The sequence below is a fragment of the Esox lucius genome, chromosome 22, assembly GCF_011004845.1.
Source record: "Esox lucius isolate fEsoLuc1 chromosome 22, fEsoLuc1.pri, whole genome shotgun sequence".
Classification (NCBI taxonomy): domain Eukaryota; kingdom Metazoa; phylum Chordata; class Actinopteri; order Esociformes; family Esocidae; genus Esox; species Esox lucius.
Genome location: NC_047590.1, coordinates 8,193,075 through 8,217,090, shown reverse-complemented (window position 1 = coordinate 8,217,090; position 24,016 = coordinate 8,193,075). Strand labels below are relative to the sequence as shown.

The following is a 24,016-nucleotide window of genomic DNA, read 5'->3' as shown; positions in this document are numbered from 1 at the left end:
ACAGAGACATTACCAAGAACTGGACGTCCCTCCAAAATGTATGAAAAGACTAGAAGAAAAGTGGTCAGGGAGGCTTCCAAGAGGCCTACAGCAACATTAAAGGAACTGCAGGAATTTCTGGCAAGTACTGGCTATGAGGAAGGGTGGCAAGACAGAGACCTTTTCTTACAAAGAAAAACATCCCAACCCGGCTGAAGTTTGCAAAAACAAACATCAAGTCTCCCAAAAGCACATGGGAAAATGTGTTATGGTCTGATGAAACCAAAGGTAAACCCTTTGGCCTTAATTCCAAAAGGTATGTTTGGCGCAAAAAACTGCACATCACCCAAAGAACACCATATCCACAGTGAAGCATGGTGGTGGCAGCATCATGCTTTGAGGCTGTTTTTCTTCAGCTGGAACCAGGGCCTTAGTCAGGGTGGAGGGAATTATGAACAGTTCCAAATACCAGGCAATTTTGGCACAAAATTAGAAAGCTGAAGATGAAGAGGAAGTTCTCCTTTCAGCATAATAAAGACTCAAAGCACACATCCAAATCCCCAAAAGCATGGCTTCACCAGAAGAACATTAACGTTTTGGAATGGCTCAGCCAGAGCCCAGGCCTGAATCCAATTGAACATCTGTGGGGTGATCTGAAGAGGGCTGTGTCCTCGCAATCTGACAGATTTGAAGCGCTTTTGCAAGGAAGAGTGGGTAAATATTTTTGCGTCAATATGTGCCATGCTAATAGACTCCTACCCATAAAGACTGAGTGCTGTAATAAAATCAAAAGGCGCTTCAACAAGGTATTAGTTTAAGGATGTGCACACTTATCCAACAAGTTCATTGTGAGTTTTATTTTTTTTATTTTTTTCCTCAAAGATTTCAGTAGTTCACATTATAGGTCACATTAAAGGTGAAAAAAGGTCTGACATTATTTATCTTTTCTCATTCTTTTACATCACAAGAACCTGGCATTTTAACATGGGTGTGACTTTTAATATCCACTGTACAATGTGACATTTGACCATTGCAATCCTAGAACACGAGGAGATTTGCTGTCCTGAGAGATGAATGGCGACTGATCTGAAGAGGAAACACTGCTCGTAGATTTCTCGTGCTGAACCCTGTGGCTAGGAAGACTGCAGAGGAGGGTTGATTTGTTTCTATGTTGTTTCGCCTCCTAATGGAACTGACCCAGACATGGTTTCCTGTAATGCTTTCTGATTGGTAGACCGCCAGAAGGAAATGGAAATAGGCGGAAAAAAGAGCCCCCCGCTCATCACATTTTGATAGGGCTTCTTCTCCAAGTTAAAGGATAATTTAACTGGGGTTTTTTTTTCCGATGACGTTCGGTTGTTCTGTCTATAGGAATTGGAATGTTTTTACAATCATTATGAAATTCAGCAAAATTTGTCCTCTACAAGCTAAAGGTCAATGACAGTGCCGTCTTGGATAAAATTGGGAAAAAAGTGAAAAAAGTGTCTCACTCCAGTGTGTGTGTGTGTCTGTGTGTGTGTCTGTGTGTGCATGTGTGTGAGTGAAACCTTTTCTATATGCCAACAGGAGAGCTTTAGAGATCTGTCTCCAAGGTCAAATTCACTCAATGGAAGACATACTGCACAGCATTGAGCAACGACCCAAAAAGGTTCAAGGCCCCAGGAGGAACCTATGTCAGACAGAAACCCTGCCTTCGTGCCATCGGTAGATCCATAAATAAGGTGACAGTATTAAGGTGGGTCCGGCTCTACATACTGACCACTGGCTGTACCACACATTCAGGCCAAGTGATCAGAATTGCTCATTCAAGCCAAGCTGTGCTGGTGGACACGGAGACATCTCCCTGTGTTTGTTCCAAAGACACCGTCAACAGAGACGGTGGTTTTATTATGGAGAGGAAAAGGAGAGCGTGTGTGGGGTGGACGAGAGACGAGAGAGGGGACAGAAGTAGGAGAGAGGAGGAGAAGAGGGGGAAGAGAGGAGGAGAGAGGGGAGTGGAGGCAGGGGGAGAAGGGAGTATCACATGAAGCAGGGAGGACGAGGGGGAGAGGAGAGTCTCCTGTTGCCCTGGTGATGAGATGTGAGGTGACAGCAAAGTGCTTCATAGACTGACACAGGGAGTCATTTATACACAGGGAGTCATTTATAACGCCCCGTGTCTGCCTGACTGCCGGTCCATTTTTCCTCATCTCTCCTCATCCTTCCTTCTCCCATACTTCAGCTACCGATATTTACCCAAAAAACTCAGTCAGGCACATACAAACAGATACTTAATATATATATATATATATATATATATATATATATGTGTTTTATTTCTTGGAAAAGGGTTTCAAAACAGTGTTCCTGACTATTAGGCCATTTAGGAAATTCAAAACGACTGAGATATTCACCACTCCCTAATTGTGCTATTGGCCACCAGAATCGCTTGTTTCGAACTCTTGCACTGTATGTGGTAATATCAGCGTCACAGAATGAAGAAGAATCAGCACACGTTCCTGTCGGTCCCCATGACCCACATTCTTCATGGAAGGACCAGATAGTGGATGATGTATCGCTGGAACGGGTCAGTGCAGCCTGTGTTTCTGTGTGTGGTTGCCTACGTGTGTGTGCTTGCGGACATGTGTGCAGGCACGCGTGAGTGCAGGCGGGCGTGCGTGGGTGGTATGTGTGTTACGTGAGCGTGACTAAGCATGTGTGTGTTTGTGTGTGTGTGTGTGTGTGTGGGCCAGCTGGGTCTGTTTGTCATTTAAATGCCGGATGTAATCTGTCGAAACCACTAAAACACACGAGCGACGCAGCTGAAGCAGGCCTCCAGACACGTCTGGTCTGTCGCCCACCCGCCTCAGTGGCTGTTCACCGCACGGCCGGCCCGCCAACGCCGGGCAGCGCTTACCAGCACCACCAACGGAGACTCAGATCACCTCGAACGGCAGAGTCTTCTGCTGGGTTCCTGGTTTAGACGACTGCTGGGCTACTATGATGTGGGTCGCTGAACCAGTTCATTCCATTTAGTTATATGCTCTGGCCTGTGACGGCCGCTCTTGCTACGTTAGGACGTGCAGTTTGTCAGGGAGGCCTGTTCCACGTGCACATCATGCAGGAACGGACCCGGGACAGGCTGGCCTGGATGTGTGGCTGTGGCAGGATGTTGACGAACATGAGTCACACGCGATCCGCTCTGTCTTCAGTGTATTTACTCCAACCATGGAGTAAATATGCAAACATACACCGACACAAATTGAACTCACCAAACCTAACCAGTAATAAAATGAATCCCAATTCTAACAATATGCACTATTCTAACAGTATGTTTCACCCTAAACCTAACACGTAAAATGGGATATTTCTATCAGCAGACTCTCCCCAAAAAACCTTGTGGGGATCAATATGTCTGGTTTTACTATCTTTGTAGGGACTTTGAGTCCCCACATGTATGTTTGGTCCTGAATCACACACACAGCACACACAGACACACACACACACACAAAACACAGACACACACATTCTTTCTCTCCCTCAACGCCTGTCCGTTTGAGGTGCTACATTCTATCTGTTGGTAAGTGTAAATGTCAAGTCGGACCTTTCTACTGTTCCCAATCTGTTTTAACAGCTACATTAACACAAGGACACATCAGAAAGTTACTGTTTTCAGTCTGTTCTTACAGCTAAATAAGGACCAACAATGCATCAGGAAGTTGTTGCGTGTTTCCATGTTTTCTGTGTAAACTGGACAGTTCTGGTCAATTGCTTACAGTGCTACAAGTGACTGTTTTCACAGCTCTTTCTCAACACAAACTCTGATGACCCCACCCATACTCTATATCACATATCTGTTCAAGCTGTCTATGCAATTCTGTCTGTCTGGTAAATGTGTATACAAAGGATCCTTGGAATTTTTACCTACCATGATCAGAAATTAATTATCTAACCTTTGACCAACTGTGTTTTGTTGGCGGCCTGGTATGTGTACATTTTGACCTTTCAGTCATAACGCTCTTTGAGCACCCCATATTCCTTATTCTTATCAAATCATGTAATTAGTATTTCAACTTTGACCTTTACCTTTTACCTCTCTCTCTCTCTGTACCTTTCACTCAACTTTTCCCTATCTCATAATTTCTCTCCTTTTTCTCTCTCAGGCCCCCTCTCTGGGTTCATAGGCAGGATAATCCATGCTTGTGAAGGAGGACTAATGGATCTTTGAGGGTCACTGATACAACTACAGCTCATCACACCACGCCAGTTGAATGTGCTGATCAAATGTGACCCAAACAATGTGTTTGCAGCGATAGTCCACACTGCCAGCCTGCAAATCAACTGCCTTCATCCAGTCTGCTGGAACAAAATGGGAATGGAAAACACCTCAGGCACAATATGACACTTTATTCAACATCATTAATCAGACATAAATAAGAGTTGATGAAGTAGGAAGAGAAGAGTAGGAAGAGAAGGTGTAACAGCATGCTTTGTTCAAAATAGGTTACTGATACCCCCTGGTGGTCAGAATAATTATTGTACAAGTCATTTCAACAACAGGAAGAGCCACCTATTTAGATATTTAGGCAGTTCTGGGGTTCATGTAATGCATAATGTTTTCACACATTCATCTTTTCTCATCCACTACTTTTAATCCTCAGATAGCTATGACATTCTGGACTGAGACTAATATAATATGTTTCCTGCTTACTCTGTTGGTTTGTTAGCGCTGAAATATGCTTTGTCCTCGTAGCTCAGTTAGTGGATGTTGAGATGTGGTTCTTAAGCCACGAAATAGAATGTTTTCAGATTTCCACCTTTGACCCGTGGGTTGTGTTCTCCTGTTTATTGTGTTTTACTGAGATTGATCATGGTTATATTTAGTAGTGAATTGACTTTCATCTTCTAAGGTTACAAACGGCTTATGGTTGTGACACATGCTGCCAAGGGAAGGTGACGATGTTGTCTCCATATCAAAAGCATTGAACAGCATGGTGACATCACCATCACAGTTTTGCCTAGCTCAGGGTTAACGGTGGTCCTCTTACAGCAAATTCAGAAATGTTCTGATGCTGATGGCTGCTTGTCGTGGTATTGGATATTCACACTGACTCGTGCCCCTTTGAGATTTTCTTGTGTAGCTCCAGCAGAATAGATCCATGGGACACAGATAAGGGAAGACTTTGACTCATTGCAAATGAGCACCAGTTCCTCACTATTGCCGACTTTACTGTGAGGTCCTTTGCTCTCTTCATACATACTGAGGTCCTTTGCTCTCTACAGACAAACCCCAGGACATCCCTGGATATTAAATGTTACAAAGGACAAAAAGGAAAAGGTATGCATATGTTATTTCACTTTACACTGACTATACATTTGTTGATGTTTTTCCCCAGGAAGCGTGTGAAGCACATACAATATTGTCTAGAATCAAGTGAATTCAAAGGTCTCTTGGAAAAATGTAATGAGTTTGAAACCATTCCATTTGCTAAAAAGTCTTCTTTTGAGACTGTCCTCCCAAAGGAAGTTACCACCTGTGTGTTTTTCCTCACATACTTATTGTTATGTGTTTGTCTTTTGGGCTTTTTTTGTTAAAATCCTTCCAACATCTTGTTGATGCACACTGACAAAATCTACAGAGGAAAAGATTTGCGGATGGACATTGGAGTGATATAATTCTGTGAGATTGATACTAAAATGTCTATCCAAGTATGCATACCAAAAGCACACACAGGCATTAATAACATAAAAGCACATTTATAATCAGTCCAGTAAGACCGTGTCAATCTACAGTGTCTGGCTCAGCAGAGCAAAGGTGAGTTGTGCTGTTTCCACTCAAAGACATAATTATCCAGGTCGGGACATGTTGGAAGACAGACTAATGAAACTCGAACCCCATTAGCAACTCTGTCGACCTTCTCTTTCATAGCTGCCACCTGATCTAGACTAGTCATTCCCAGGTTGTGTGTACCACTGAGCAGACATTGTTGTCCAGAGCCACTTGAGTGCAGCGAGTGAACGCCTTTTTGTCTCTGTGATCCACACAAGAATTAACCAGCAACAGCCATATTACTCTTATCGATTCGAATTACACGGGACATCCATCAGGCTGGTAGGGGAGAACAAATAAACCACACAAATCCCACGTCTGTCGTGACATTTCAATCCTTGCATGGCGTGGACATGGTGATCAGGAAAAAGGCTTGTGCCTAAGATCAGCTGAGAAGCTGTTTCTTTTTTTTTAAGGTAATCTTTTCTTACTGACATCAATCTTTGATTTGTCTGATTGTGGAGTACACAAACTGCTCCCGACGCTCCTGCAGTTCCTCCTCATCACCTATGCCGGAGCGACACACTATCATCACAGAGTATTGTCTGAGTCAGGAAGCATCCACTGATTATTGTCCCAGTTTAGAAGCAATCTCTTTGAAACCCCTCTCTTCTCCACACCCCCCTCCTCCTTGAGATGTGAATTATTGACAAGCTCTCCCGTGCTAGCTCCCTCTCTCTATTTGTCTCTCCCTCCCTCTGTCTCTCCCTCTCTTTCTCTCCCTCCCTCACGCTCCTGTCAACGGCAACAGCCCTGGACAATAAGGGCGTCCCCCCAGCTCATCTGCCTTTCCGAGGGCCATCTGGTCCCATCGCTGCGTTTTCCACCTGCTTCAGACGGTTCGTTGGAAGAGCAACCGCGGGGTGAAAACAACAACAGACCTGTTGCACCTTCTTCGGTAAGGCATTAATCTAAAACCTTGGTATATCATGGCCTACCTGCCATACTCTCCATGCTTTGTCAGAGATTAAACTAATGGAAGCACTGGGTCAAACATACTTGTATAAACAGTTTTTTTATTTGTTCCAAAAGTAAATACCTTTTTTTTATGTTGTTACTAGTGTAAAGTAGCATTATGTTGTGTTATAAAATGCTGTCTTTCTGTTTATTTGCAGGTCTAGGAGAACTAAAATGCAATACTTCTTTCTTCTCCTTCTGTTCATGGAGGTTTTCTCCACATCCAGCAGCGCATCGTGTGAGAAAGGCTGCAACTGTCACGAGGCACTGAAACTCACCACTTGCGCTAATGCTTTCCTTACCCAACTGCCCACTCACGTCCCCCCTTACACGGAACACCTGGACCTATCCACGAACCTTTTGAGCTTCCTACCGCGTAGCTCATTCCAGATGGAACGCAAACTGCGAGCTCTGCTTTTAAACAACAACAATATCAGCGATGTGGCGGATGGGGCCTTCACTCAGTTGGAGGTCCTTCAGAAACTGGACCTGAGCAGGAACAGGTAGTGGGAAGATGTTATTCCTTTGTTTTGGTTACAGTGAAGTACTTGGTGGCAGTGTAAAAGGGGCTTTATCAGAAACATTTGATGAATGGATAGGTGAGGGATGCATTCGTAGATTCGTACAAGTACACGCTAAGAAGTATCCATACAATTACAGGTAACAAAAACATACTGTGTTTTTCAAATAAGTCCATTCTCCTGGAATGCAAAATAGAAGCAATTCACTTTGGTAGTACTCCTGTGGTAAATTCTTTCAAGCTTCCTGCAGAATAATGCTCCTTTTTTTTTACTTTGGCAGCTTTTCATTCTTTTGTCAGTCCAAGTGATCCCACACAGCCTGAATTATGTAGAGGTCAGGGCCCCGAGGTGGCTGATCTAATACTGTGAGCGTTCCATTTGCAAAACTCTGCTCTAAATCGTCTTTGTGTTTGGGGTCCTAATAGGACTGACTGATAACGTTGGTAGCACTTTATTTGAAGGGGTGTGAATAAGAGTGACATGACACTGTCATGATACTGTCATAACCACGACATGACACATGAAGGAATAATTTTGAACGTTTATGAATGTTGTCGTTAGGTGTCATTCGGTTGATTATGTCATGTTTAATGCAAGGTTGACATTGTTTAGGATGTATTTGTTTTGACAACTTGACATTAACTGAGACAACATAACCTGCCAATGTCTTTGTTACGACAACTTGACATTAACTGAGACAAAATATCCTGTCAGTGTCTTTTTTTATGACAACATGACAGTAACCAAGACAACATAACCTGTCATAAACATGGGCCTAATTATCAAACTTGAACAAACTATTTAGCCAGTATTCTGTCTGCCATAAAAGGAACTTTGCTGATCCTGAGACTGGTGCTCATACTCAGCACATTGAGCATGCATGGCAGAAATACAAATTGGAAATATGGAGTCATAAAGGTTATCGCACTCCTAATTCACTGAAGATTCACCTCAGAATGATAGTGGCACCACTGGTTAGCCATACGCCATTATAGTGGTGTCTTGGGCAGACTTTTCCATGATGCAAAAGTTAATATCAGTATTTTTGGCAGGAACATAGTTTATACTGTAATGTTGTTAATGTTGATACAGGACATCCATTCATGTAACTAGTGGTTTGCATGAACAATAGGCTAAGTAATATACATTATTCAAGAGATAATAAACATAATCCAATTTGTTAATATGATTACAGTGCGGTAACCATTATTAAAAGGTAGACTGGCTACTTGTGTCTTCTAATAGGTGTGACACATACAAAATGTATGGTCGCATTTGGGGTTGATATAGAATTTTGAAGGACACTACGGTTGGCCTATACGTGGTCGTGTTGCGTTGGAACGATCATAACACCTGCGCCTTCTCCTAACTATTCAAGGATCCTTTTCGAAAAGCCATCTTATCATTTATCCTGTTTTCCTGGTCATTAAGTACAAAGGTACACTGGACCGTTCGGTACAGTTTGATAACTTGCCTGTTAAAGTGAATGTAAAGTGTTGAAAAAGAGTGGTAATTGTATAACTATGACAGAGACCCATGTCTTCGTAAAATGCCATGACGGTGGTGCATTCCTTCCGAAAAAACTAATTTGTTACTCTACTGTACTGTACTGTACTGAATTGGTTTTTTTTTTTTTCGAAAACAACACTCCTGACAATATCCCTAGGATTAATATAATTTTATCTTGTAACTGTATTGTTTAGGAACTTTGCAATCGTTGCACTGTAAGCGTTAGCGATTATCTAGATCCTTGTTCCTTGTTGTTAGCTGCTTCGGTTGGTTATTACCTGGCTCCAGTTAGCTGTCAGTTCCGGGTAGAACTTGCTCGGCCATGTTCTATTTGTGTTAACATGAAGGTAATTTGTTAAACTATCACTATCTAGACTACTTTATAAATAATGTTTTCAATGTGATTATGTTATGAATAGTTACTTAGGCTATTGTTCATGCAAATAACTAGGTACTGTATATGAATGGATGTTCTGTATCAACCTTAAACAATTACACTAACTGTTCTTGCAAAAAACGACATGAGTTTATGTCCTGTGTCAACATGAACAAATTACACTACACTCTGTTTATTAATGCGTTTGTAAACCATTAATAAAGTAAGGGTTATCATTGTTAACCGTTTGTTCATGTCTTGTTCGTCATTGTTCATCAATGTTCGTTCAAGGTAACTACTGCATTTGTTGATGGTTTTTCATGTTCCCTTATCGGAAAGTGTTTTTTATTTTTTTGGAAACATTTGTTGTGCAAAAACAATAAAGGAAATGTATTGCTTTTGTTAAGGTATTTAAAAGCATTTGACAGACTTAATTACATCTTTTTGAAAGTGTTTTACAAAGTTAATAACATATTTATGTCCAAATTGTACCACTGTACTTGTGGTCAAGAAAAATATTCATGACACTTATAAATGTATTTGACAGTGTTATAATGCGTCATGACATCTTTATGACAAGTCCAAATTGTGCCACTTTACTTGAGGTCAAGAAAAATATTTATGACACAATTATAATGGTCTCATGACAACCAATGTCAAAACCAACCACATATGACAGTTGTATTTAATGCTAACACATAAAGCTAAATAGTTTCTTCAAATTTCATAATCAGGACTGCTGTGACATGTTTATGACAGGTAATGTTTCTGACTAACTCTGCCAAGCATGGTTTGGCACTGCGACGGGTGGTGGAAACCTCCCAGCACATCACAGGTATCCAGCTCCCGGCCATCAGAGACCTCCAGCACAAGCGGTGTCTGCACAGGGTGTGTGGCATCATCAGGGACTCTTCACATCCATGCCATAAACTGCCATCTTACCATTAGGCAGGTGGTACAGGTCTCTTCGTTCCCAAACCAGCAGGCTCAGGAACACTTTCTTTCCATCTGCTGTAACCCCTGCTGAATTCCGTGACCCATCACTAACCATATCCACCCTTTGTACTGCTGGACTCTGACACTGCCTTGCCAAGTCTGAAGTTTTCAGTTATAGGTACATGTCTACCTCTGGAACCTCATTGCTGCAAACACGGCATTTCAGTTGCACATGCAACAAACTCCTTCAATTTCATTGTACTGTACTTGTTCAATTACAATAAAGTTGAATCTAATCTAATGTTGTCGTGGCTAATGTCAAGTTGTCATAACAAAGATATTGACAGGCTATTTTGTCTTAGTTCATGTCAAGTTGTCATAACAAAACATTGACAGGTTGTGTTGACTCAGTTAATGTCAAGTTGTCATAACAAAGACATCCCAAACAATGTCAACCTTGCATAAAAAATGACGTAATCAACCGAATGACACCTAATGACAACATTCATAAACGTTCATAATGATTCTTACATGTGTCATGTCATGGCTATGACAATTTCATGAAAATGTAATGTCACGCTTATGCACAACCCTTCAAATAAAGTCTTACCATAACGTTTTTACCAATCAGTAATCCGTTTTTTGGAAGACCTCTTCTCGCGGTCAAGACGTTTACTTAAGTGCCAGATGACACAAGCACCTCATTGAATTTCCTTTTACCCTTCAAGGAAGTGACATTTAATTACTGTTCATCAGATGCAGACACTTTTGGGGTTCTCTGTTCTGTTTGGGGTTCTCTGTCGTCTGTCTGGTTTGGGGTCGTTTGTCCTGTTTGGGGTCCTCTGTAATGTCTGTTCTGTTTGGGGTGCTCTGTAATGTCTGTTCTGTTTGGGGTCCTCTGTAATGTCTGTTCTGTTTGGGGTCCTCTGTAATGTCTGTTCTGTTTGGGGTCCTCTTTCTTCTGTTCTGTTTGGGGTCCTCTGTCTTCTGTTCTGTTTGGGGTCCTCTGTCTTCTGTTCTGTTTGGGGTCCTCTGTCTTCTGTTCTGTTTAATTCAGTTTCTACACACTTCTTTATGACATTTTCTGTAGCTAGCTGACAACGTCAATTACCTTTTGGATGATACAAGACATTTTAGTTACTTTTTATTGTGTTATTTGTATTTATTCTCAAGGCTAATTAATTCATGAGTGAATATAAACGTACTGCCCCAATCAATAGCCATGAAAATCTAGACTGGCCTCAGCCCTTTTTGCACAGAAGTAGATGAACTGATTTATTGACAATCCTGCCCCAGGCTCTTGTCTCTGAGAGAGGGCTTCACCCTGGGCCTGAGCGCTCTGAAGGATCTACAGCTAAGCCACAACCTCCTACACACCCTGGACAGCCGGAGTTTTATGCGTCTAGACAGTCTGGAGAGGCTCAACCTGACTGGCAATGCCATCCATACCATCCAGGTGTGATTTGTATTATTTTCCTAACCGTGATATATATTTTTTTGTTTTGATATAAATGTATTGTTATGGAACAATGTGCGATACAGGAGAATATATTTTATTTCAATGTGTTATATTCCATTCTCATGTTATGTCATCTAATGTATTTTACTCTATTTTATGGTGTAATATGTAAGCAATAAGTCACAAGGGGTTGTGGGATTTGGCCAATATACCGCTAATAAGATCAGTTCTTGGGCAGGACACACATGTCGTTGTGTGTCGGGTCAAAGCTCTTAGCCGTGGTGTCGACAATACATCACATTGCTAACCAATGCAATTTGAGCCGTAAAAGTTGATGTGATGTCATGCTCCTGTTATAAGTTCTTATTTAACACAGCTATCATCCAATCAACATTCAAACCACCAGGCTCATACGGTTATACTCTGTTCCGTCCTTTTCTTTTTCCCAACCAGATAAGGGCGTTTGGTTTCATGAGCACCTTGCGCCAGCTGCACCTGGGGGACAACCGCCTCGTCTCCCTTAATAACGGTGTGTTCTCCATGCTTCGGTCGCTGGAGGTCCTCAACCTGCGAGGGAACCAGATCAGCAAGACGGAAATGGGAGTCTTCACCCCCCTCACCTCCCTAGCCCTGCTCAACCTGGCCCAGAATCGGATGAGAACGATCTATTTCAAGACATTCCTAAGCATACACACTTACAGCACCCACATACTCCTGGAAGGGAACCCTTGGAACTGCGACTGCGACCTGCAAAGAGTTTTCCATAAACTGCGGAGTGTTCACAGGCTCTTTCTGGACGATTACTATAATCTCAGCTGTAATGCCCCGGCAGAGCTGGAGAACTGCAGGCTGATGGATGTGGACACACAGCTGTGTATCGCAGAGACAGTTACCGTGCTGGTTATTACCATCACTGTGGTGATAACGGTCTTGGCAGCCATCGTCATGGCAGAGAGGAAAAGGAAGAAGCGGAAGAAGAACAGCAGAAAACACTGGACGGAGCAGAGCAACATGTCTGAAGACTCTGATCAGTAGGGATGTGTTTCTTCATGGCAACACAATCTTTTTGATACACTTATCCCTCTAAATCTCTCTGGGACATCTCTCTGGGACACATTTCAAAGGGCATTTAGTACTAGGCTATAACTATTTCACCATGTATTGACATAAATGTATTAATAAATTACTCAATATACACACTTTTGATATATTTTAATATATTGTTTGAAGTGTTCAATGACACAGTGATATATAACAAAAAATATGACCAATACTAGTCATGAAACTATTAAATAAATGAAAATGCACATGTGGTGGCTTAAGTCTTTTTAGTTAGGAGGTAGAAAAGTATATATCTTATGTTGTAGCCTAAAGCAATAAAAATTGAAATGCACCTCTTTTCTTTAACCTTCAATTTAAATATCATCTCATCATTTTCGAATGTTGAAGGGTCATTATTTGGGAGGTTGGTGTCCCTTTAACAGACAGAGGAGACGTCACGCCAGGCCCATCCTCTGTTCATGTACAGGTGCGGTGGTGTCGAGTTTGGAGTTCCCATCCACTATCAAGCGAAATGCCCTGCCCTGATCTAAAGAGAGAATATTATGGGTCTACGAATATTTGCATGAGCCTTTAAGGATATTCAGTCTGACATAGCTCCTGTGGTCCTATAATGCGAAAACGATGAAATAGGCGTCTGTTGTAGGCAATGCAGGAAGCGTTCGATTTGGGTCTGGATACGCAACTGCCGCTGCCGAACCTGCGTAGTCATCACTGTTGAAAAAATTGGAAAACGGACTGGTGAATTTTGCAGGTAAGCTGGTGAGGCACATGGATTAGTATATTCTTTCGTTTAAAGAAAAACGGCGCAAATTAACCTAGGACAGTTTTTTGTAAAAAAAATGTAGGAATGCACAATATTATTCCTTAATTTTACTGTTTTGCATTTCTAATACTAACAGATGTTATTTTGTGACCTACATTTATTTTTAAATGTTTTTTTATTTGAAAAAAAATTCTTCCTACTTCCGTATTGAACGCTGAAGCCTACTGTGCGGTTTCACCTGTTTTTATTCGGATGAGCTAGTCTCACGAGCAACACAGAATATTTGATTATATTCTAATAATCGGAAAAAAAATTCTAATCATACACGCTGTTTAAAGTGTGATTAACCTAATCGCTGTTGTAACCGATTCTATACAAAGTAACTACATAGTAAGTTTACAGTAAATAAACATGTCTGTTTACTTGAACAGTACATTCGTCTGACTTCCTGTCTTCTAGAGATGGCTGCTGATGACAAAGTGCCTATCATATCTGACGATGAAGAGGATCAGAAGAGTAAGTATGTCTTGGAGGAACCCTTCAAAACTCTTTCGCTGGAGTTGCAGAACGCCCAAGATCCGGGATCCACGACAATGTCTGCCCCAGCGTCGGACACACAGACTGCTCCAGAGACCCCCCTGCCTTCACCGCTCGAAGGCCTGGGCTGCTGTCAGAGAATGTGCCTCCAAGTCAACAGCCAGCTCCTCATCTCCAAGGTCTTCTACTTCTTCTTCTATGCAGCCTACGGTTCTCTGCACCCACTTCTAGCGGTCTACTACAAGCAGCTAGGGATGTCGCCCAGCCGCAGTGGACTGCTAGTCGGGATTAGATATTTCATCGAGTTCTGCAGTGCTCCGTTCTGGGGGGTTGTGGCGGACCGCTTTAAGAAAGGGAAGCCGCTGTTGTTGTTTTCTGTGCTGTGCTGGTTAGTGTTCAACTGCGGGATTGGCTTTGTCAAACCGGCTGCCATGGTCTGTAAGGAGAAGGCGGGGGTCACCTCGGTGGCGCCGCCGACCCTGCCCTCGACCACCACGACCCCGATGAACATCACGTTACCGGACGTTTCGACCAATCGCACGAGGAGAACTCGTCGGGATTTGTTTGGAAGTCCCTTTCCCAGCGTCCCGTTGGTTTTGGGCCCTGGATCGGGCTACGGGGCTGCGGGCAGGCACAGGAGAGGTGCTGACGGCAACGGCACCCTGCCCACAGCGGGGCCTGAGCCACAGTACGGCACGACCGCAGCAGTGACAACCACAGCTCTCGCCCCTGCCCGTCTCCAGCCCGGGGCCGTGCTTAATGGGGGCAACGACACCCAGGTCGTCCCGAATTCTACAACCACGTCACACAACCCTGTCCCCGCCCCCACCCGTTCCCCTGCCGCCAACGCCACGATGGTGCCCCAAGAGCAGGGCAACACCACCCATGACCGCCCGAACGCTACGACAGTGTCTCCGTGGACCCCCGCCCCCACCCGAGTCAAGAACTACGTCATCGAATACAACCAGGACCAAGTGGAGACCATTTTCCTCCTGATCCTCTTGGTCGTCATCGTCGGCGAGTTTTTCAGCGCGCCGGCAATCACCATCGTGGACACGGTGACGTTGCAGTACCTCGGCGCCCACCGGGATCGCTACGGCCTGCAGAGGATGTGGGGGTCCCTGGGCTGGGGCGTGGCCATGTTACTAGTGGGCATCTGGATAGACCACACCCACATGGTGCTGTTCATCGACGGCGCGATCGGCTGTGTCCTACCGGACTATAAGAACTACCAGGTGCTGTGTGTTATTAACCGCCCTGGGCTTTTGGCGTGAGTTACGGGGTCGATAAGTGCGGCGTTATTTGATCCACGAGAGACAAGATGTTGTTCATTTATTCGTTCACTCTTTGATTACTTCAGGTGGCCTTCATAGTGTTTGGAGTCATGATGGGGTTGGCCCTGGTGGTGGCAACACAGTTCTACTTTGACTGGTAAGATGGGCTGATGAAAACCTCCTCTAAAAACCCAGCCTTTTAGCTTTGCCTTAAATCAATTGTTATTTTTACTTTTTATCTATTTTATTGCCTTTCTTCTGGTTTATTATATATAATGCATACACCTGCTGTACGCACATGCAAATGTTATGAACCAACTGGTTTGAATTCTGAACGCTGGCAAAATAGTTATGGTACACTGGGTATGACATCACATGACTTTTTTCTGCTCTAATTGAGTTGGAAAAATAGTTTATAATAGAGATAAGGCATCTTGGAGATTTCTTTAATTTGACTGTAAACTGAGTGACGGATCATGAATGAGGTGTAATTTTGGCAGCGGGGACTACCAGCAGGCGGTGTCTCGGAGACCTCGGGAGGTGGAGATCCCGCAGGTACGTTCATCGCCAAAAACCAAACAATTCACAGCCGACGTAGTATCTCATCAACGTATGACAATCAGATACCTCCTTTTCGTTGACTTCTTTGAGGACGTCTTTCGGGTTTTCCCGTCTGTTTTTCCCCGCCCAGGTTGACAGGAACGTGGCCTCTCCGGAGGGCAGCGGGAGTTCCACGTCGGCGTCGGGTCCGACCCCCGTCACCCCGGAGTCAGTCGCCGCCGAACAGCCTTTCTATTACAGTGACCTCCTCAGGATGCTCTGCAGCGTTCAGTACAGCACGGTGCTCTTCGTGGCCTGGTTCATGGGCTTCGGATACGGCTTCGTCTTCACGTTTCTCTACTGGCACCTGGAGGACCTGCACGGGAGCACCACTCTGTTCGGGGTCTGTTCGGTGCTGAGTCACGTGTCAGAGCTGACCGCCTACTTCACCAGTCATAAGTTCATAGAACTGGTGGGACACATTAGGTGAGGATGATGGGGGTGAGATTGTTGCCAAGCACCACATTGTTGGTAAGGATGCGGTGATGGATGTGATACCGCTACCTCCTGCATACCACGCATTTCAATCATGTTGCTTATGAATATATACCATCTGTGTCTCCACCAAATAGTTGGTTGGTCAAAAAACCAATAGGTTTCTGAGCCTGAATGTTTCTCGTTTGCTGTTCCCCCATGACCCCAACGGATTAGCGTGTTGTCTGTTAAGCCTCTTGCTTGAAGGGTCGCCGTCACACTGACAGAACTTGCACAGAGCGGGGACATTTCATAGTGCGGTGTTATGTTTAAGTAGAGAGGCCCAACACTCGGCCGGTTTGCGTGACCCAAGGTTCTTCGAACGTACCTCAACGGGTCATTGTATGCAACGGGTTCTTCGAACAGCGCCTCAGAAGAAATCTCTTTAGATCTTGGATGAGTGATTGAGCCATCAAAACAATAACAACAACAAAAATGATGTAACCGGTGACCAGCCTATGCACATCTTGCGTGCAATACTATATTACACAATATATACAATATTATACGATGCCTTTTGCTTTGACTCTTTGTTGTTTTAGCTACTGACGAAACTCTAAGTCTTCCCTAACTCCCGTTCTCCCGTTTCCCGTCTCAGGGTTCTTTACATTGGCTTGGCGTGTAACACAGCGCGCTACCTTTACATTTCCTACCTGGAGAACGCGTGGATAGTTCTGCCCATGGAAGTCTTACAAGGTGAGCGAGAGCTTTACAGGCAGGCATCTTTCTTCCTGATGACGTCAGATGAGGAAAATACCAAGTCCCACTGGGCCTTAAGCGGACACGTTATCAAGCCTCATAGAGGACTGTGATTTCAAGCAACTGCCGCCCTGTCAGACAGGCTTTTCTGCGTCGAATGATAAAGAGCAGGTTAATGTCATTTAAAGTATTGTAAATGTCGATTTTCTATGTAGTGGTGAATGCTTATATTTTCCTATTTCAAAGATGTGTGAATTTGAAAAGTGGTTCTCTGTGTTCGTCAGTATTACAGAAGATCAGTCCTTATTAATGGTTGATTTCCTGGTAATGGTTAATAAGGATATCCTGGTAATAATGTCTGACAGTCACTTTGTATGTGATCTCTTTGGCTTCCTGTGCACAAGATGGATTATTCAAGAACATGATGAACGGCTCCTGGCAAACACCAGAAAAGAGTTAATAACATTGCTCTACTCCGTCTTTCGGACGCCTTCTGTACACAAAAACCTCCAGGAGAAAGGAGGGTGAAATAATGTCAATGTAAACATGTTTCTTGCTAAGACTTGAGCTACTGCGCTCTGCTCTGGTTACTGGCTGTAAAGAATGGCCTAAAGGCCTACCCCGTAAACGGTAATATTTCTAGTAATAGCTGGGGAAAAAAAAGATCTGCCTTGTTTGAACTGGTTGCAACACTAGCATCTTGCCAAGTGCTGAGCGCCGCGTCGCACTGATGTGCAGTTTACAGCAGCCCACGAGGCAAAGTAAGTTGACACCACCGTCACGTGACCCCATCATCCGGATGTCTGTCGGAGCATTGTATTCGCGGTTCAGGAAAAAGATGCCAGGGAAAGAAGCCGAAGACATGAGCACGAGTCAGCGTGTCGCCACATGTCCTTATCTATAGGACTCCCATAACTGGCAAGGGGTTTCCTGTCAAATGTAGATTTCATATGCCTGTTACAGCTTATGGGTTTCCTTCGAATAATGTTTTTGTGTGTTTCGGCAACGTTAGACATTAATCTAATACAGCGTGACCTCCGTTTTGTTGAGCAGGCATGTTCATCCGTGGAGCCTCACTGTTTGACCTTTGGCATCATTCAAGCATTTGTGTGCGTGCGTGCGTGCGTGCGTGCGTGTGTGTGTGTGTGTGTGCGCGCGTGCGTGTGTGTGTGTGCGCTATAGGTGTGACCCATGCTTCAGTGTGGGCAGCTTGTATCTCCTACCTGAGTGCTGCCGTCCCCCCCGCTCTGAGGACCTCTGCCCAGGGAATCCTCCAGGGCCTCCACCTTGGGCTGGGTCGGGGCTGTGGGGCCATGGTTGGAGGCATCTTGGTCAACTACTTTGGTACTGCTGGGTTAATGACATCCCACCAAGCCGTGTTTTACATCTTAACATGATCTAAGGACTAATGTGAATCAGGGAATTCTAGTGTTCATGAAATATTGTGAGCTTCGTCATAAATAATGACGTGTCCTCGGACCACACGCCAGCGCTTCATAACATCCTTGATTTATGCTGTTTGGCTTCCAGGAGCGGCGAAAACCTTCAGAGGGATTGGAATGGTGTCCCTGGTCATCCTTCTCATCTTCTCCTTCATCCAGTGTCTGACCGGTGGGAACGAGGAAAAGGGTGAGGGGGGGGGGCACCTCAGTCCAGATTTTGAACACTGCCTCAGAACAGGAAATGTTGTCTGCAATCTGGCACAGAATGGCGTCGTTGTGACACTGAGGTCTTGCCACGAAATTGCCAAGACGTCCGTAATACGACGACACGCGAACCCGCCATTAAAAAGCTGACCTTCACTTCCCCTCCTTTTCAGAGGACAGGATGCTGGCGGAGAACATTCCCATTCCGTCCAGCCCGGTTCCTATCGCCACCATAGATCTAATGCAGAACCATAACCAGGTATTTACTGTACGCCGTGGTTACGATTGTGTCCTTCTTTAGCCTTTTACCACCCCCAGGCTGCTTTTCTGTTGTGAGGGAATTGCCGCTTTCGGTTACTACTAACGCCCCGGTTTCTACTGCCAGCTGGACATAATGGCGCCCCGTAGTGAGCCAAGACCCCTGACCAAGAAGACCAAGCACCAGGAGGAGCAGGAGGACATCAATAGACCGGCCTGGGTGCTCTCCGGGTCTCCCTGGGTCAGCGTCGCCTTCGCCATCTGCCAGATCAGAGAGATGTACTGCATGACTAAGAGGAGTCAACCCTCCGAGACACAGCCGCTGCAAGTAAGAGGCACACAGGCGGTCGTCTCGCCAAGACGGGTCGTGAGAGCTCTTGTGGTCGGGCTCGCAGAATTAAGCGATTTTTCTGAATTTGGTTCTTTTTTCGTAATCGTTTCAGCGATTGTTTTGTTTATCTTGTGTGAATGTCTGTGACGATATGTGACTGATTTCTCTACCCCCCCCCCCACACACACGCCTTCTTGGGAACTGAAGAAAGGTAAGCGTGTGTTAGCTTTTTAGTTAATGTGCATTAAAGGTGAATTCGATGGCGTCTTCGTGAGGTGTGGTGGTGAATTGTGCCTTGTGTTCGGTCTTCTAGTTCGCCGTGATGGAATGGGCCGGGGAGACTGGGAATCTGTCTCTGCGCACGTTTGCGATAGCTTGGACACCATTAACCTAAAAATAATGAAACTTGGGTTTACGGTGCGGCTTGACATAAATATCCAGCGTTTACATAATGGTACCAGATGGTAGAAGTAAAACAAGCAAATAGAAATGCAATGATTTTTGCAAGGTCGTACAGGACCTTCTTCTCAGAAGGAAACAATTTACCTTAGTGTCATTAAGGTCTGCTGTTATGACAATTCAAACCCTTTCTTTGTTCCCCTCATTTTCATGATATCCAAGTGTACCTATCTGTACAAATCTTTAAATGTGGTCTCTGGGGGCAAAGGTTGCCCAACCCAGTGTTTTTCACATTAGTACCTAAAACACCTTGGTAATTTTTTACCAATAAACATACAAGTTAACAGGGACTGGCATATTACTGCATACAAATCAGCCATAGATGTTTGGATTTGAACAATGTGGCAGTGAAGACTGTCCTTTCAGGGACGTTTGTATTTACCACACGGTGGCACCATAACGGCCAGACGTTAATATTTCTTGACCTGTTTGATTTGAAACTACACACACACAGCCAGACCCACATTTCTTATGAAAAATGTGTTGTCCCAATGGGGAGCTAGCTTTACTGATTAGCTCTTATTGAGTCACACGACTTGATGTATCTCAGCTGGACCATGGGAATTGCTCATTAGTGTGTTTCAAACGTCTCGTTCATTTTGGGTCAGCCAGTAACATCATTACCTTGTCTGTTGCCAGGAGCAAAATGAGCCAATGTCTTGTGAATACCAGGCTGTGGAGGCTGAGCACAGCACAGATCAACAGGAGTCTGCACACCGTCAGAACAGATCCCCCAGCATGCCCGGCAAGGCCCCACCCTCAGAGCGCCCAGACTCTCGACCCCCTCCACTCTCAGACCAGGGTAACTCGGTGGAGCATCCTGCTGTTTCTCCTGCTAACTTTGAGGTTCCACATCAGCAGTCCAGTACAAATCCTTTCAGGCAGTAGATTAGAGACATGAGTTTAAAGACAGCTGTTTATATATGGGTGTTTACCTTAACTCCTTTTACATGTAACCAGGAAATGCGCAGAGAGCATTGGGACTTTCTGTGCTGTTGAGAAGAGCTAATGCTTTCCGTTTGTGTGTGTCACTTGACATTGTGTAAATATAATTTTACCTAGGAAGGATTAAATGGGATTGTTGCCTTCTAGAATGTATTTATTTCATCTGTCTTCCAGCACAAGCTTCTGACAATCATGTTATTATTTTGACTCCTGGGATGAATTGATGTGTACATACAATAAACAGCTATTCGGAGAACCATTCTTACTGCTTTCCTGGTGTCTACCGCCATCAGGTTTTGTGGACAATCGGGTTTTCTTTTTTTTTAATCCCACCTGTAGTCACTTGGTGGCAGTAGTGTACCATTAATAATTACTAACAGTAGGTGCGTGCGTGCATGTGCGTGTGTGAAGGAGGTTATTGAGGTTAGGGTGTGCTTGTTACTGCTGATGGAATTGTGTGGGAGGACAGTTACCGTGTTCTCCTCAGAAACTAGACCACGATGCCATCTGCAGCTCCGCAGACATATCATGTAATATTAATATAGAAGTTGAAAAGCATTAAATACCCTTATTGGAATTGATCTTATTGTTTTTGCCAGTTGTCATCGTTTTAACCACAGACATTGTCGTTCATTTCAACATTTTAAATTTCGGTGATAAATCTGACGCTTATCCAGAGCTTTTAGTACTTTTAGTTTCTAAAGAGACATAACAAGAAGTGTTTAATGAAGCAATACAGACAAGTTGTCTATCTGGGAATTAATTTCATTTGTGAACTTTAGAATGGCACTTATCAGATTAAATTCACCATTCAATTCAGCTGAAAGTGCACAAAATACATGTCATTTAAAATCCCCATGTTCCTTAACAGCCTTACATTTTCGGGCTCTTACACCATAGATAATGGAACAGCTTTATGTCTTACACATTAACTCGCAAAACAATTTAACTGCAATGCCTTGTGGGTATGTATAGCTTTGCTTAAAGTGTTCAGTCACGGACTGGCCCTTTTCATGGCGGTGGTGTACACGCTCCCAACATGCTAGGACATGATAGGACCAGACAGCTGCCATGTTCAATGGGGCCTAATGGCACAGTGGTTTAACAGTTGAGGAATACAAGGATTGTCCTGCAGGGATATATAATCGAAATATTGACGCACTGTACTGTATGTTATGGTAATGGTATAATGTATGTAGGCCTACTGTACACCTATGACTTTTGGACAAAAATAGCTACAGTACTAGACTATAGTAATGGCTCATTGATTTTCAATGTAACTGAATTATGTTTCTGCAAACGATGGTCCATAGCCAGGCATGTTCAGTGGTTGGGAAACACTGAAAAACATACCTGCATTTGTGAAACGAGTGAAAGAAGTATTGCGCCTTAGAAATAAGGAAAGGCCTAACACCTCGACATTAAACGGGAACACAAATTGTTTTCCATCGCGAAACGTTTGGCAATGCTGTAGGTGACCCACGACGTCCAACAGACCGAGGAAAAGGTCCCATGTGTTAAAGACACTGAGAGGCTTTGTCTCCTCCGCCATCAATACAAGCATACATGAAGCCCTCATGCCCGGCCTCGCCGTGGGCCGTCTCACTACAGCCCACCGTAGCCTAAGCTTGCAGGAGACAGCGCAGGAAAGCTCCAAGCCATGGTTACTCCCACCGATATCCAGCTGGGCAGCAGACTCATAGGATCCCCAGGATCCAGGGCTAAGTGGAAGAGAACTACTCCTCACCCTCAATTAACGATTCGGAGGTCTACATCGGCTGTGTTTAAATATGAAGCACGTTCATGCGACAGGGATATTATCTAGCGTCATTCAGCAGTAGGAAATGTCAGATTGTTGTCATATATTTTGTGTTGGTTGTAATTATTGGGCCATTTATGTAGATCGTAATTAGTGGATATTTTATCTAGTTTGTTATTAATGGACGTTGTTGTAGGCATTTCTTGCTGTGGAAGAACAATCTGGAAACAACTTCGTGATCAAATCAAGATAACAGCATCTTTATCTCGCCATAGCACAGCAAAGGGAGAGAAACAGCCCCGTCGCTTCGAATACGCGCAAACTAAGTTACTGGGGTTTTGTGATTGAGTCAGGGCTTCTGTGGGGCGGGTGGGCGTGTGAGTGGGGGTGATTCTAATCCCGAGCGTCTGTTGTTGCTCTTCATGCCTTTTGGGTTGAGATCAAAAACTTAACGGCAATAATCATGCAAAAAAATACGATGCTTTCGCTTCAAATAAATCTACGTTAGGTATACTGCTGTGGTTGTTTTTGTTGTGTCACCACTTATTTAATCGAGGGAACTGGGTATTATTTGGGAGTGCATATGAATTAGACCTACAGCGTATCAAGGAACTGTGTACTTCTCACTTTAACATTATGGACAGTTTTTGTGTCTATCAGTGGCAAAAATAAATTCCCCCGTGTGTTTGCAGATTCGGCGCTAAGAGCACCAGAGCTGGCCACACAGCGGGGAACATGGCCACAGACCCTATGAAGTGTAGCTGTATCCTTTGTTGGGGCACTGTGCGCCAGTAGTGATTGGGGAAATGCCTCAGTACACCGGGGGTAGTATGACACGCATTAGCGGTACTAGGTGGTGGGCTTTGAGGGGGTCTCTGGAACCCGCATGGTCGTAGGCCCACCCACATGGGTGGAGCCCATGAGCTCAGATATGCAATCACCTTTCATTATGACACAGAGAAGCCCCCCCCACGGACGATGAATGTGGGCAGGCACTTCAATTCCAGCCACCCTCTGTGTTTGCCATGCAAGTCATTGACGTCCGACTCGATTCATCTAGTATTGTAATGAATGCGGTATTGATAGATGTCACTGTACTTTTCAGCTGCTCCGTTTCTGAACCCATAACTAGGCCTAGATCTAACGCGACATGGATCTAAAGATGGCCCTGAGGTGACCGTGTAAACGCTATCTGCGTCCTCTACATGATAGCTGTGCGGTAGCGTTGCCTATCGCTTTGTTTCAGACATCTCCCACCCACGCAAAAACGCCCACACACACACTTCCGCCCACACATACATGCACACTCCGCCGCCCACACACCAGCCCACAGTACACTTGCAAACACACGTACGTTCACTTAGACATATAGCGTCTCATGCCATCCCAGTCTTTAAAAACAACCACATATTTTCAAAGTTTAGGGGCCATGCCGCTCACCCGAAATGTATACGTTCTACATATTCACAAACGCAACCATAAAAACATAAAAAATAATTGAATATATTAGTGTGATGAAGCGAGAATAGCGATGTTATACTTTTTCCTATCTGTCAATAGTGAATTAATTACGTTCTAATTTATGCCTAACACTTTCTGTGTGATTAATGCTGTAAACCACCATTTTGCACCCAAGAGGTTTCCCCTGTGCATGCTTGTGGGA

General features: G+C 44.2%; 2 protein-coding genes across 7 annotated transcripts; both read left to right on the top strand.

The window, feature by feature from the left end:
* Nucleotides 1-6,562: 6,562 nt before the first annotated feature.
* On the top strand, nucleotides 6,563-12,727 carry LOC105022532 (carboxypeptidase N subunit 2). The gene is given in 5 exon segments (XM_034289807.1): nucleotides 6,563-6,686; nucleotides 6,904-7,248; nucleotides 11,384-11,543; nucleotides 12,000-12,530; nucleotides 12,532-12,727. Coding segments are annotated over 4 exon segments (1,122 nt in total). The 5' UTR covers nucleotides 6,563-6,686; nucleotides 6,904-6,919; the 3' UTR covers nucleotides 12,634-12,727.
* A 323-nt stretch (nucleotides 12,728-13,050) lies between these two features.
* mfsd6a (major facilitator superfamily domain containing 6a) lies at nucleotides 13,051-23,328 on the top strand. Of its 6 annotated transcripts, none has more exons than XM_010891044.4 (12): nucleotides 13,051-13,359; nucleotides 13,831-15,143; nucleotides 15,269-15,339; nucleotides 15,683-15,737; nucleotides 15,874-16,208; nucleotides 16,855-16,952; nucleotides 18,138-18,299; nucleotides 18,486-18,584; nucleotides 18,775-18,860; nucleotides 18,987-19,187; nucleotides 19,398-19,401; nucleotides 23,046-23,328. In XM_010891044.4, the coding sequence occupies exons 2-12, from the start codon at nucleotides 13,833-13,835 to the stop codon at nucleotides 23,105-23,107; spliced, it is 2,484 nt and encodes an 827-aa protein (XP_010889346.2). In that variant the 5' UTR covers nucleotides 13,051-13,359; nucleotides 13,831-13,832; the 3' UTR covers nucleotides 23,108-23,328. The 6 variants fall into 6 exon arrangements, with proteins under 6 accessions (XP_010889346.2, XP_010889347.2, XP_010889343.2 ...); XM_010891045.4 differs by lacking the exon at nucleotides 23,046-23,328 and adding an exon at nucleotides 20,289-20,404 and having other exon boundaries at nucleotides 13,052-13,359; XM_010891041.4 differs by lacking the exons at nucleotides 19,398-19,401; nucleotides 23,046-23,328 and adding an exon at nucleotides 20,274-20,855 and having other exon boundaries at nucleotides 13,052-13,359.
* The last annotated feature ends 688 nt before the right edge of the window (nucleotides 23,329-24,016 follow it).

Coding starts and splice junctions, on each gene's coding strand:
- mfsd6a (XM_010891041.4), top strand. CDS start 13,833: ATGGCTGCTGATGACAAAGTGCCTATCATATCTGACGATGAAGAGGAT. Junction 15,144..15,268: donor CGGACTATAAGAACTACCAG/GTGCTGTGTGTT, acceptor TGATTACTTCAG/GTGGCCTTCATAGTGTTTGG. Junction 18,300..18,485: donor CATCTTGGTCAACTACTTTG/GTACTGCTGGGT, acceptor TTTGGCTTCCAG/GAGCGGCGAAAACCTTCAGA.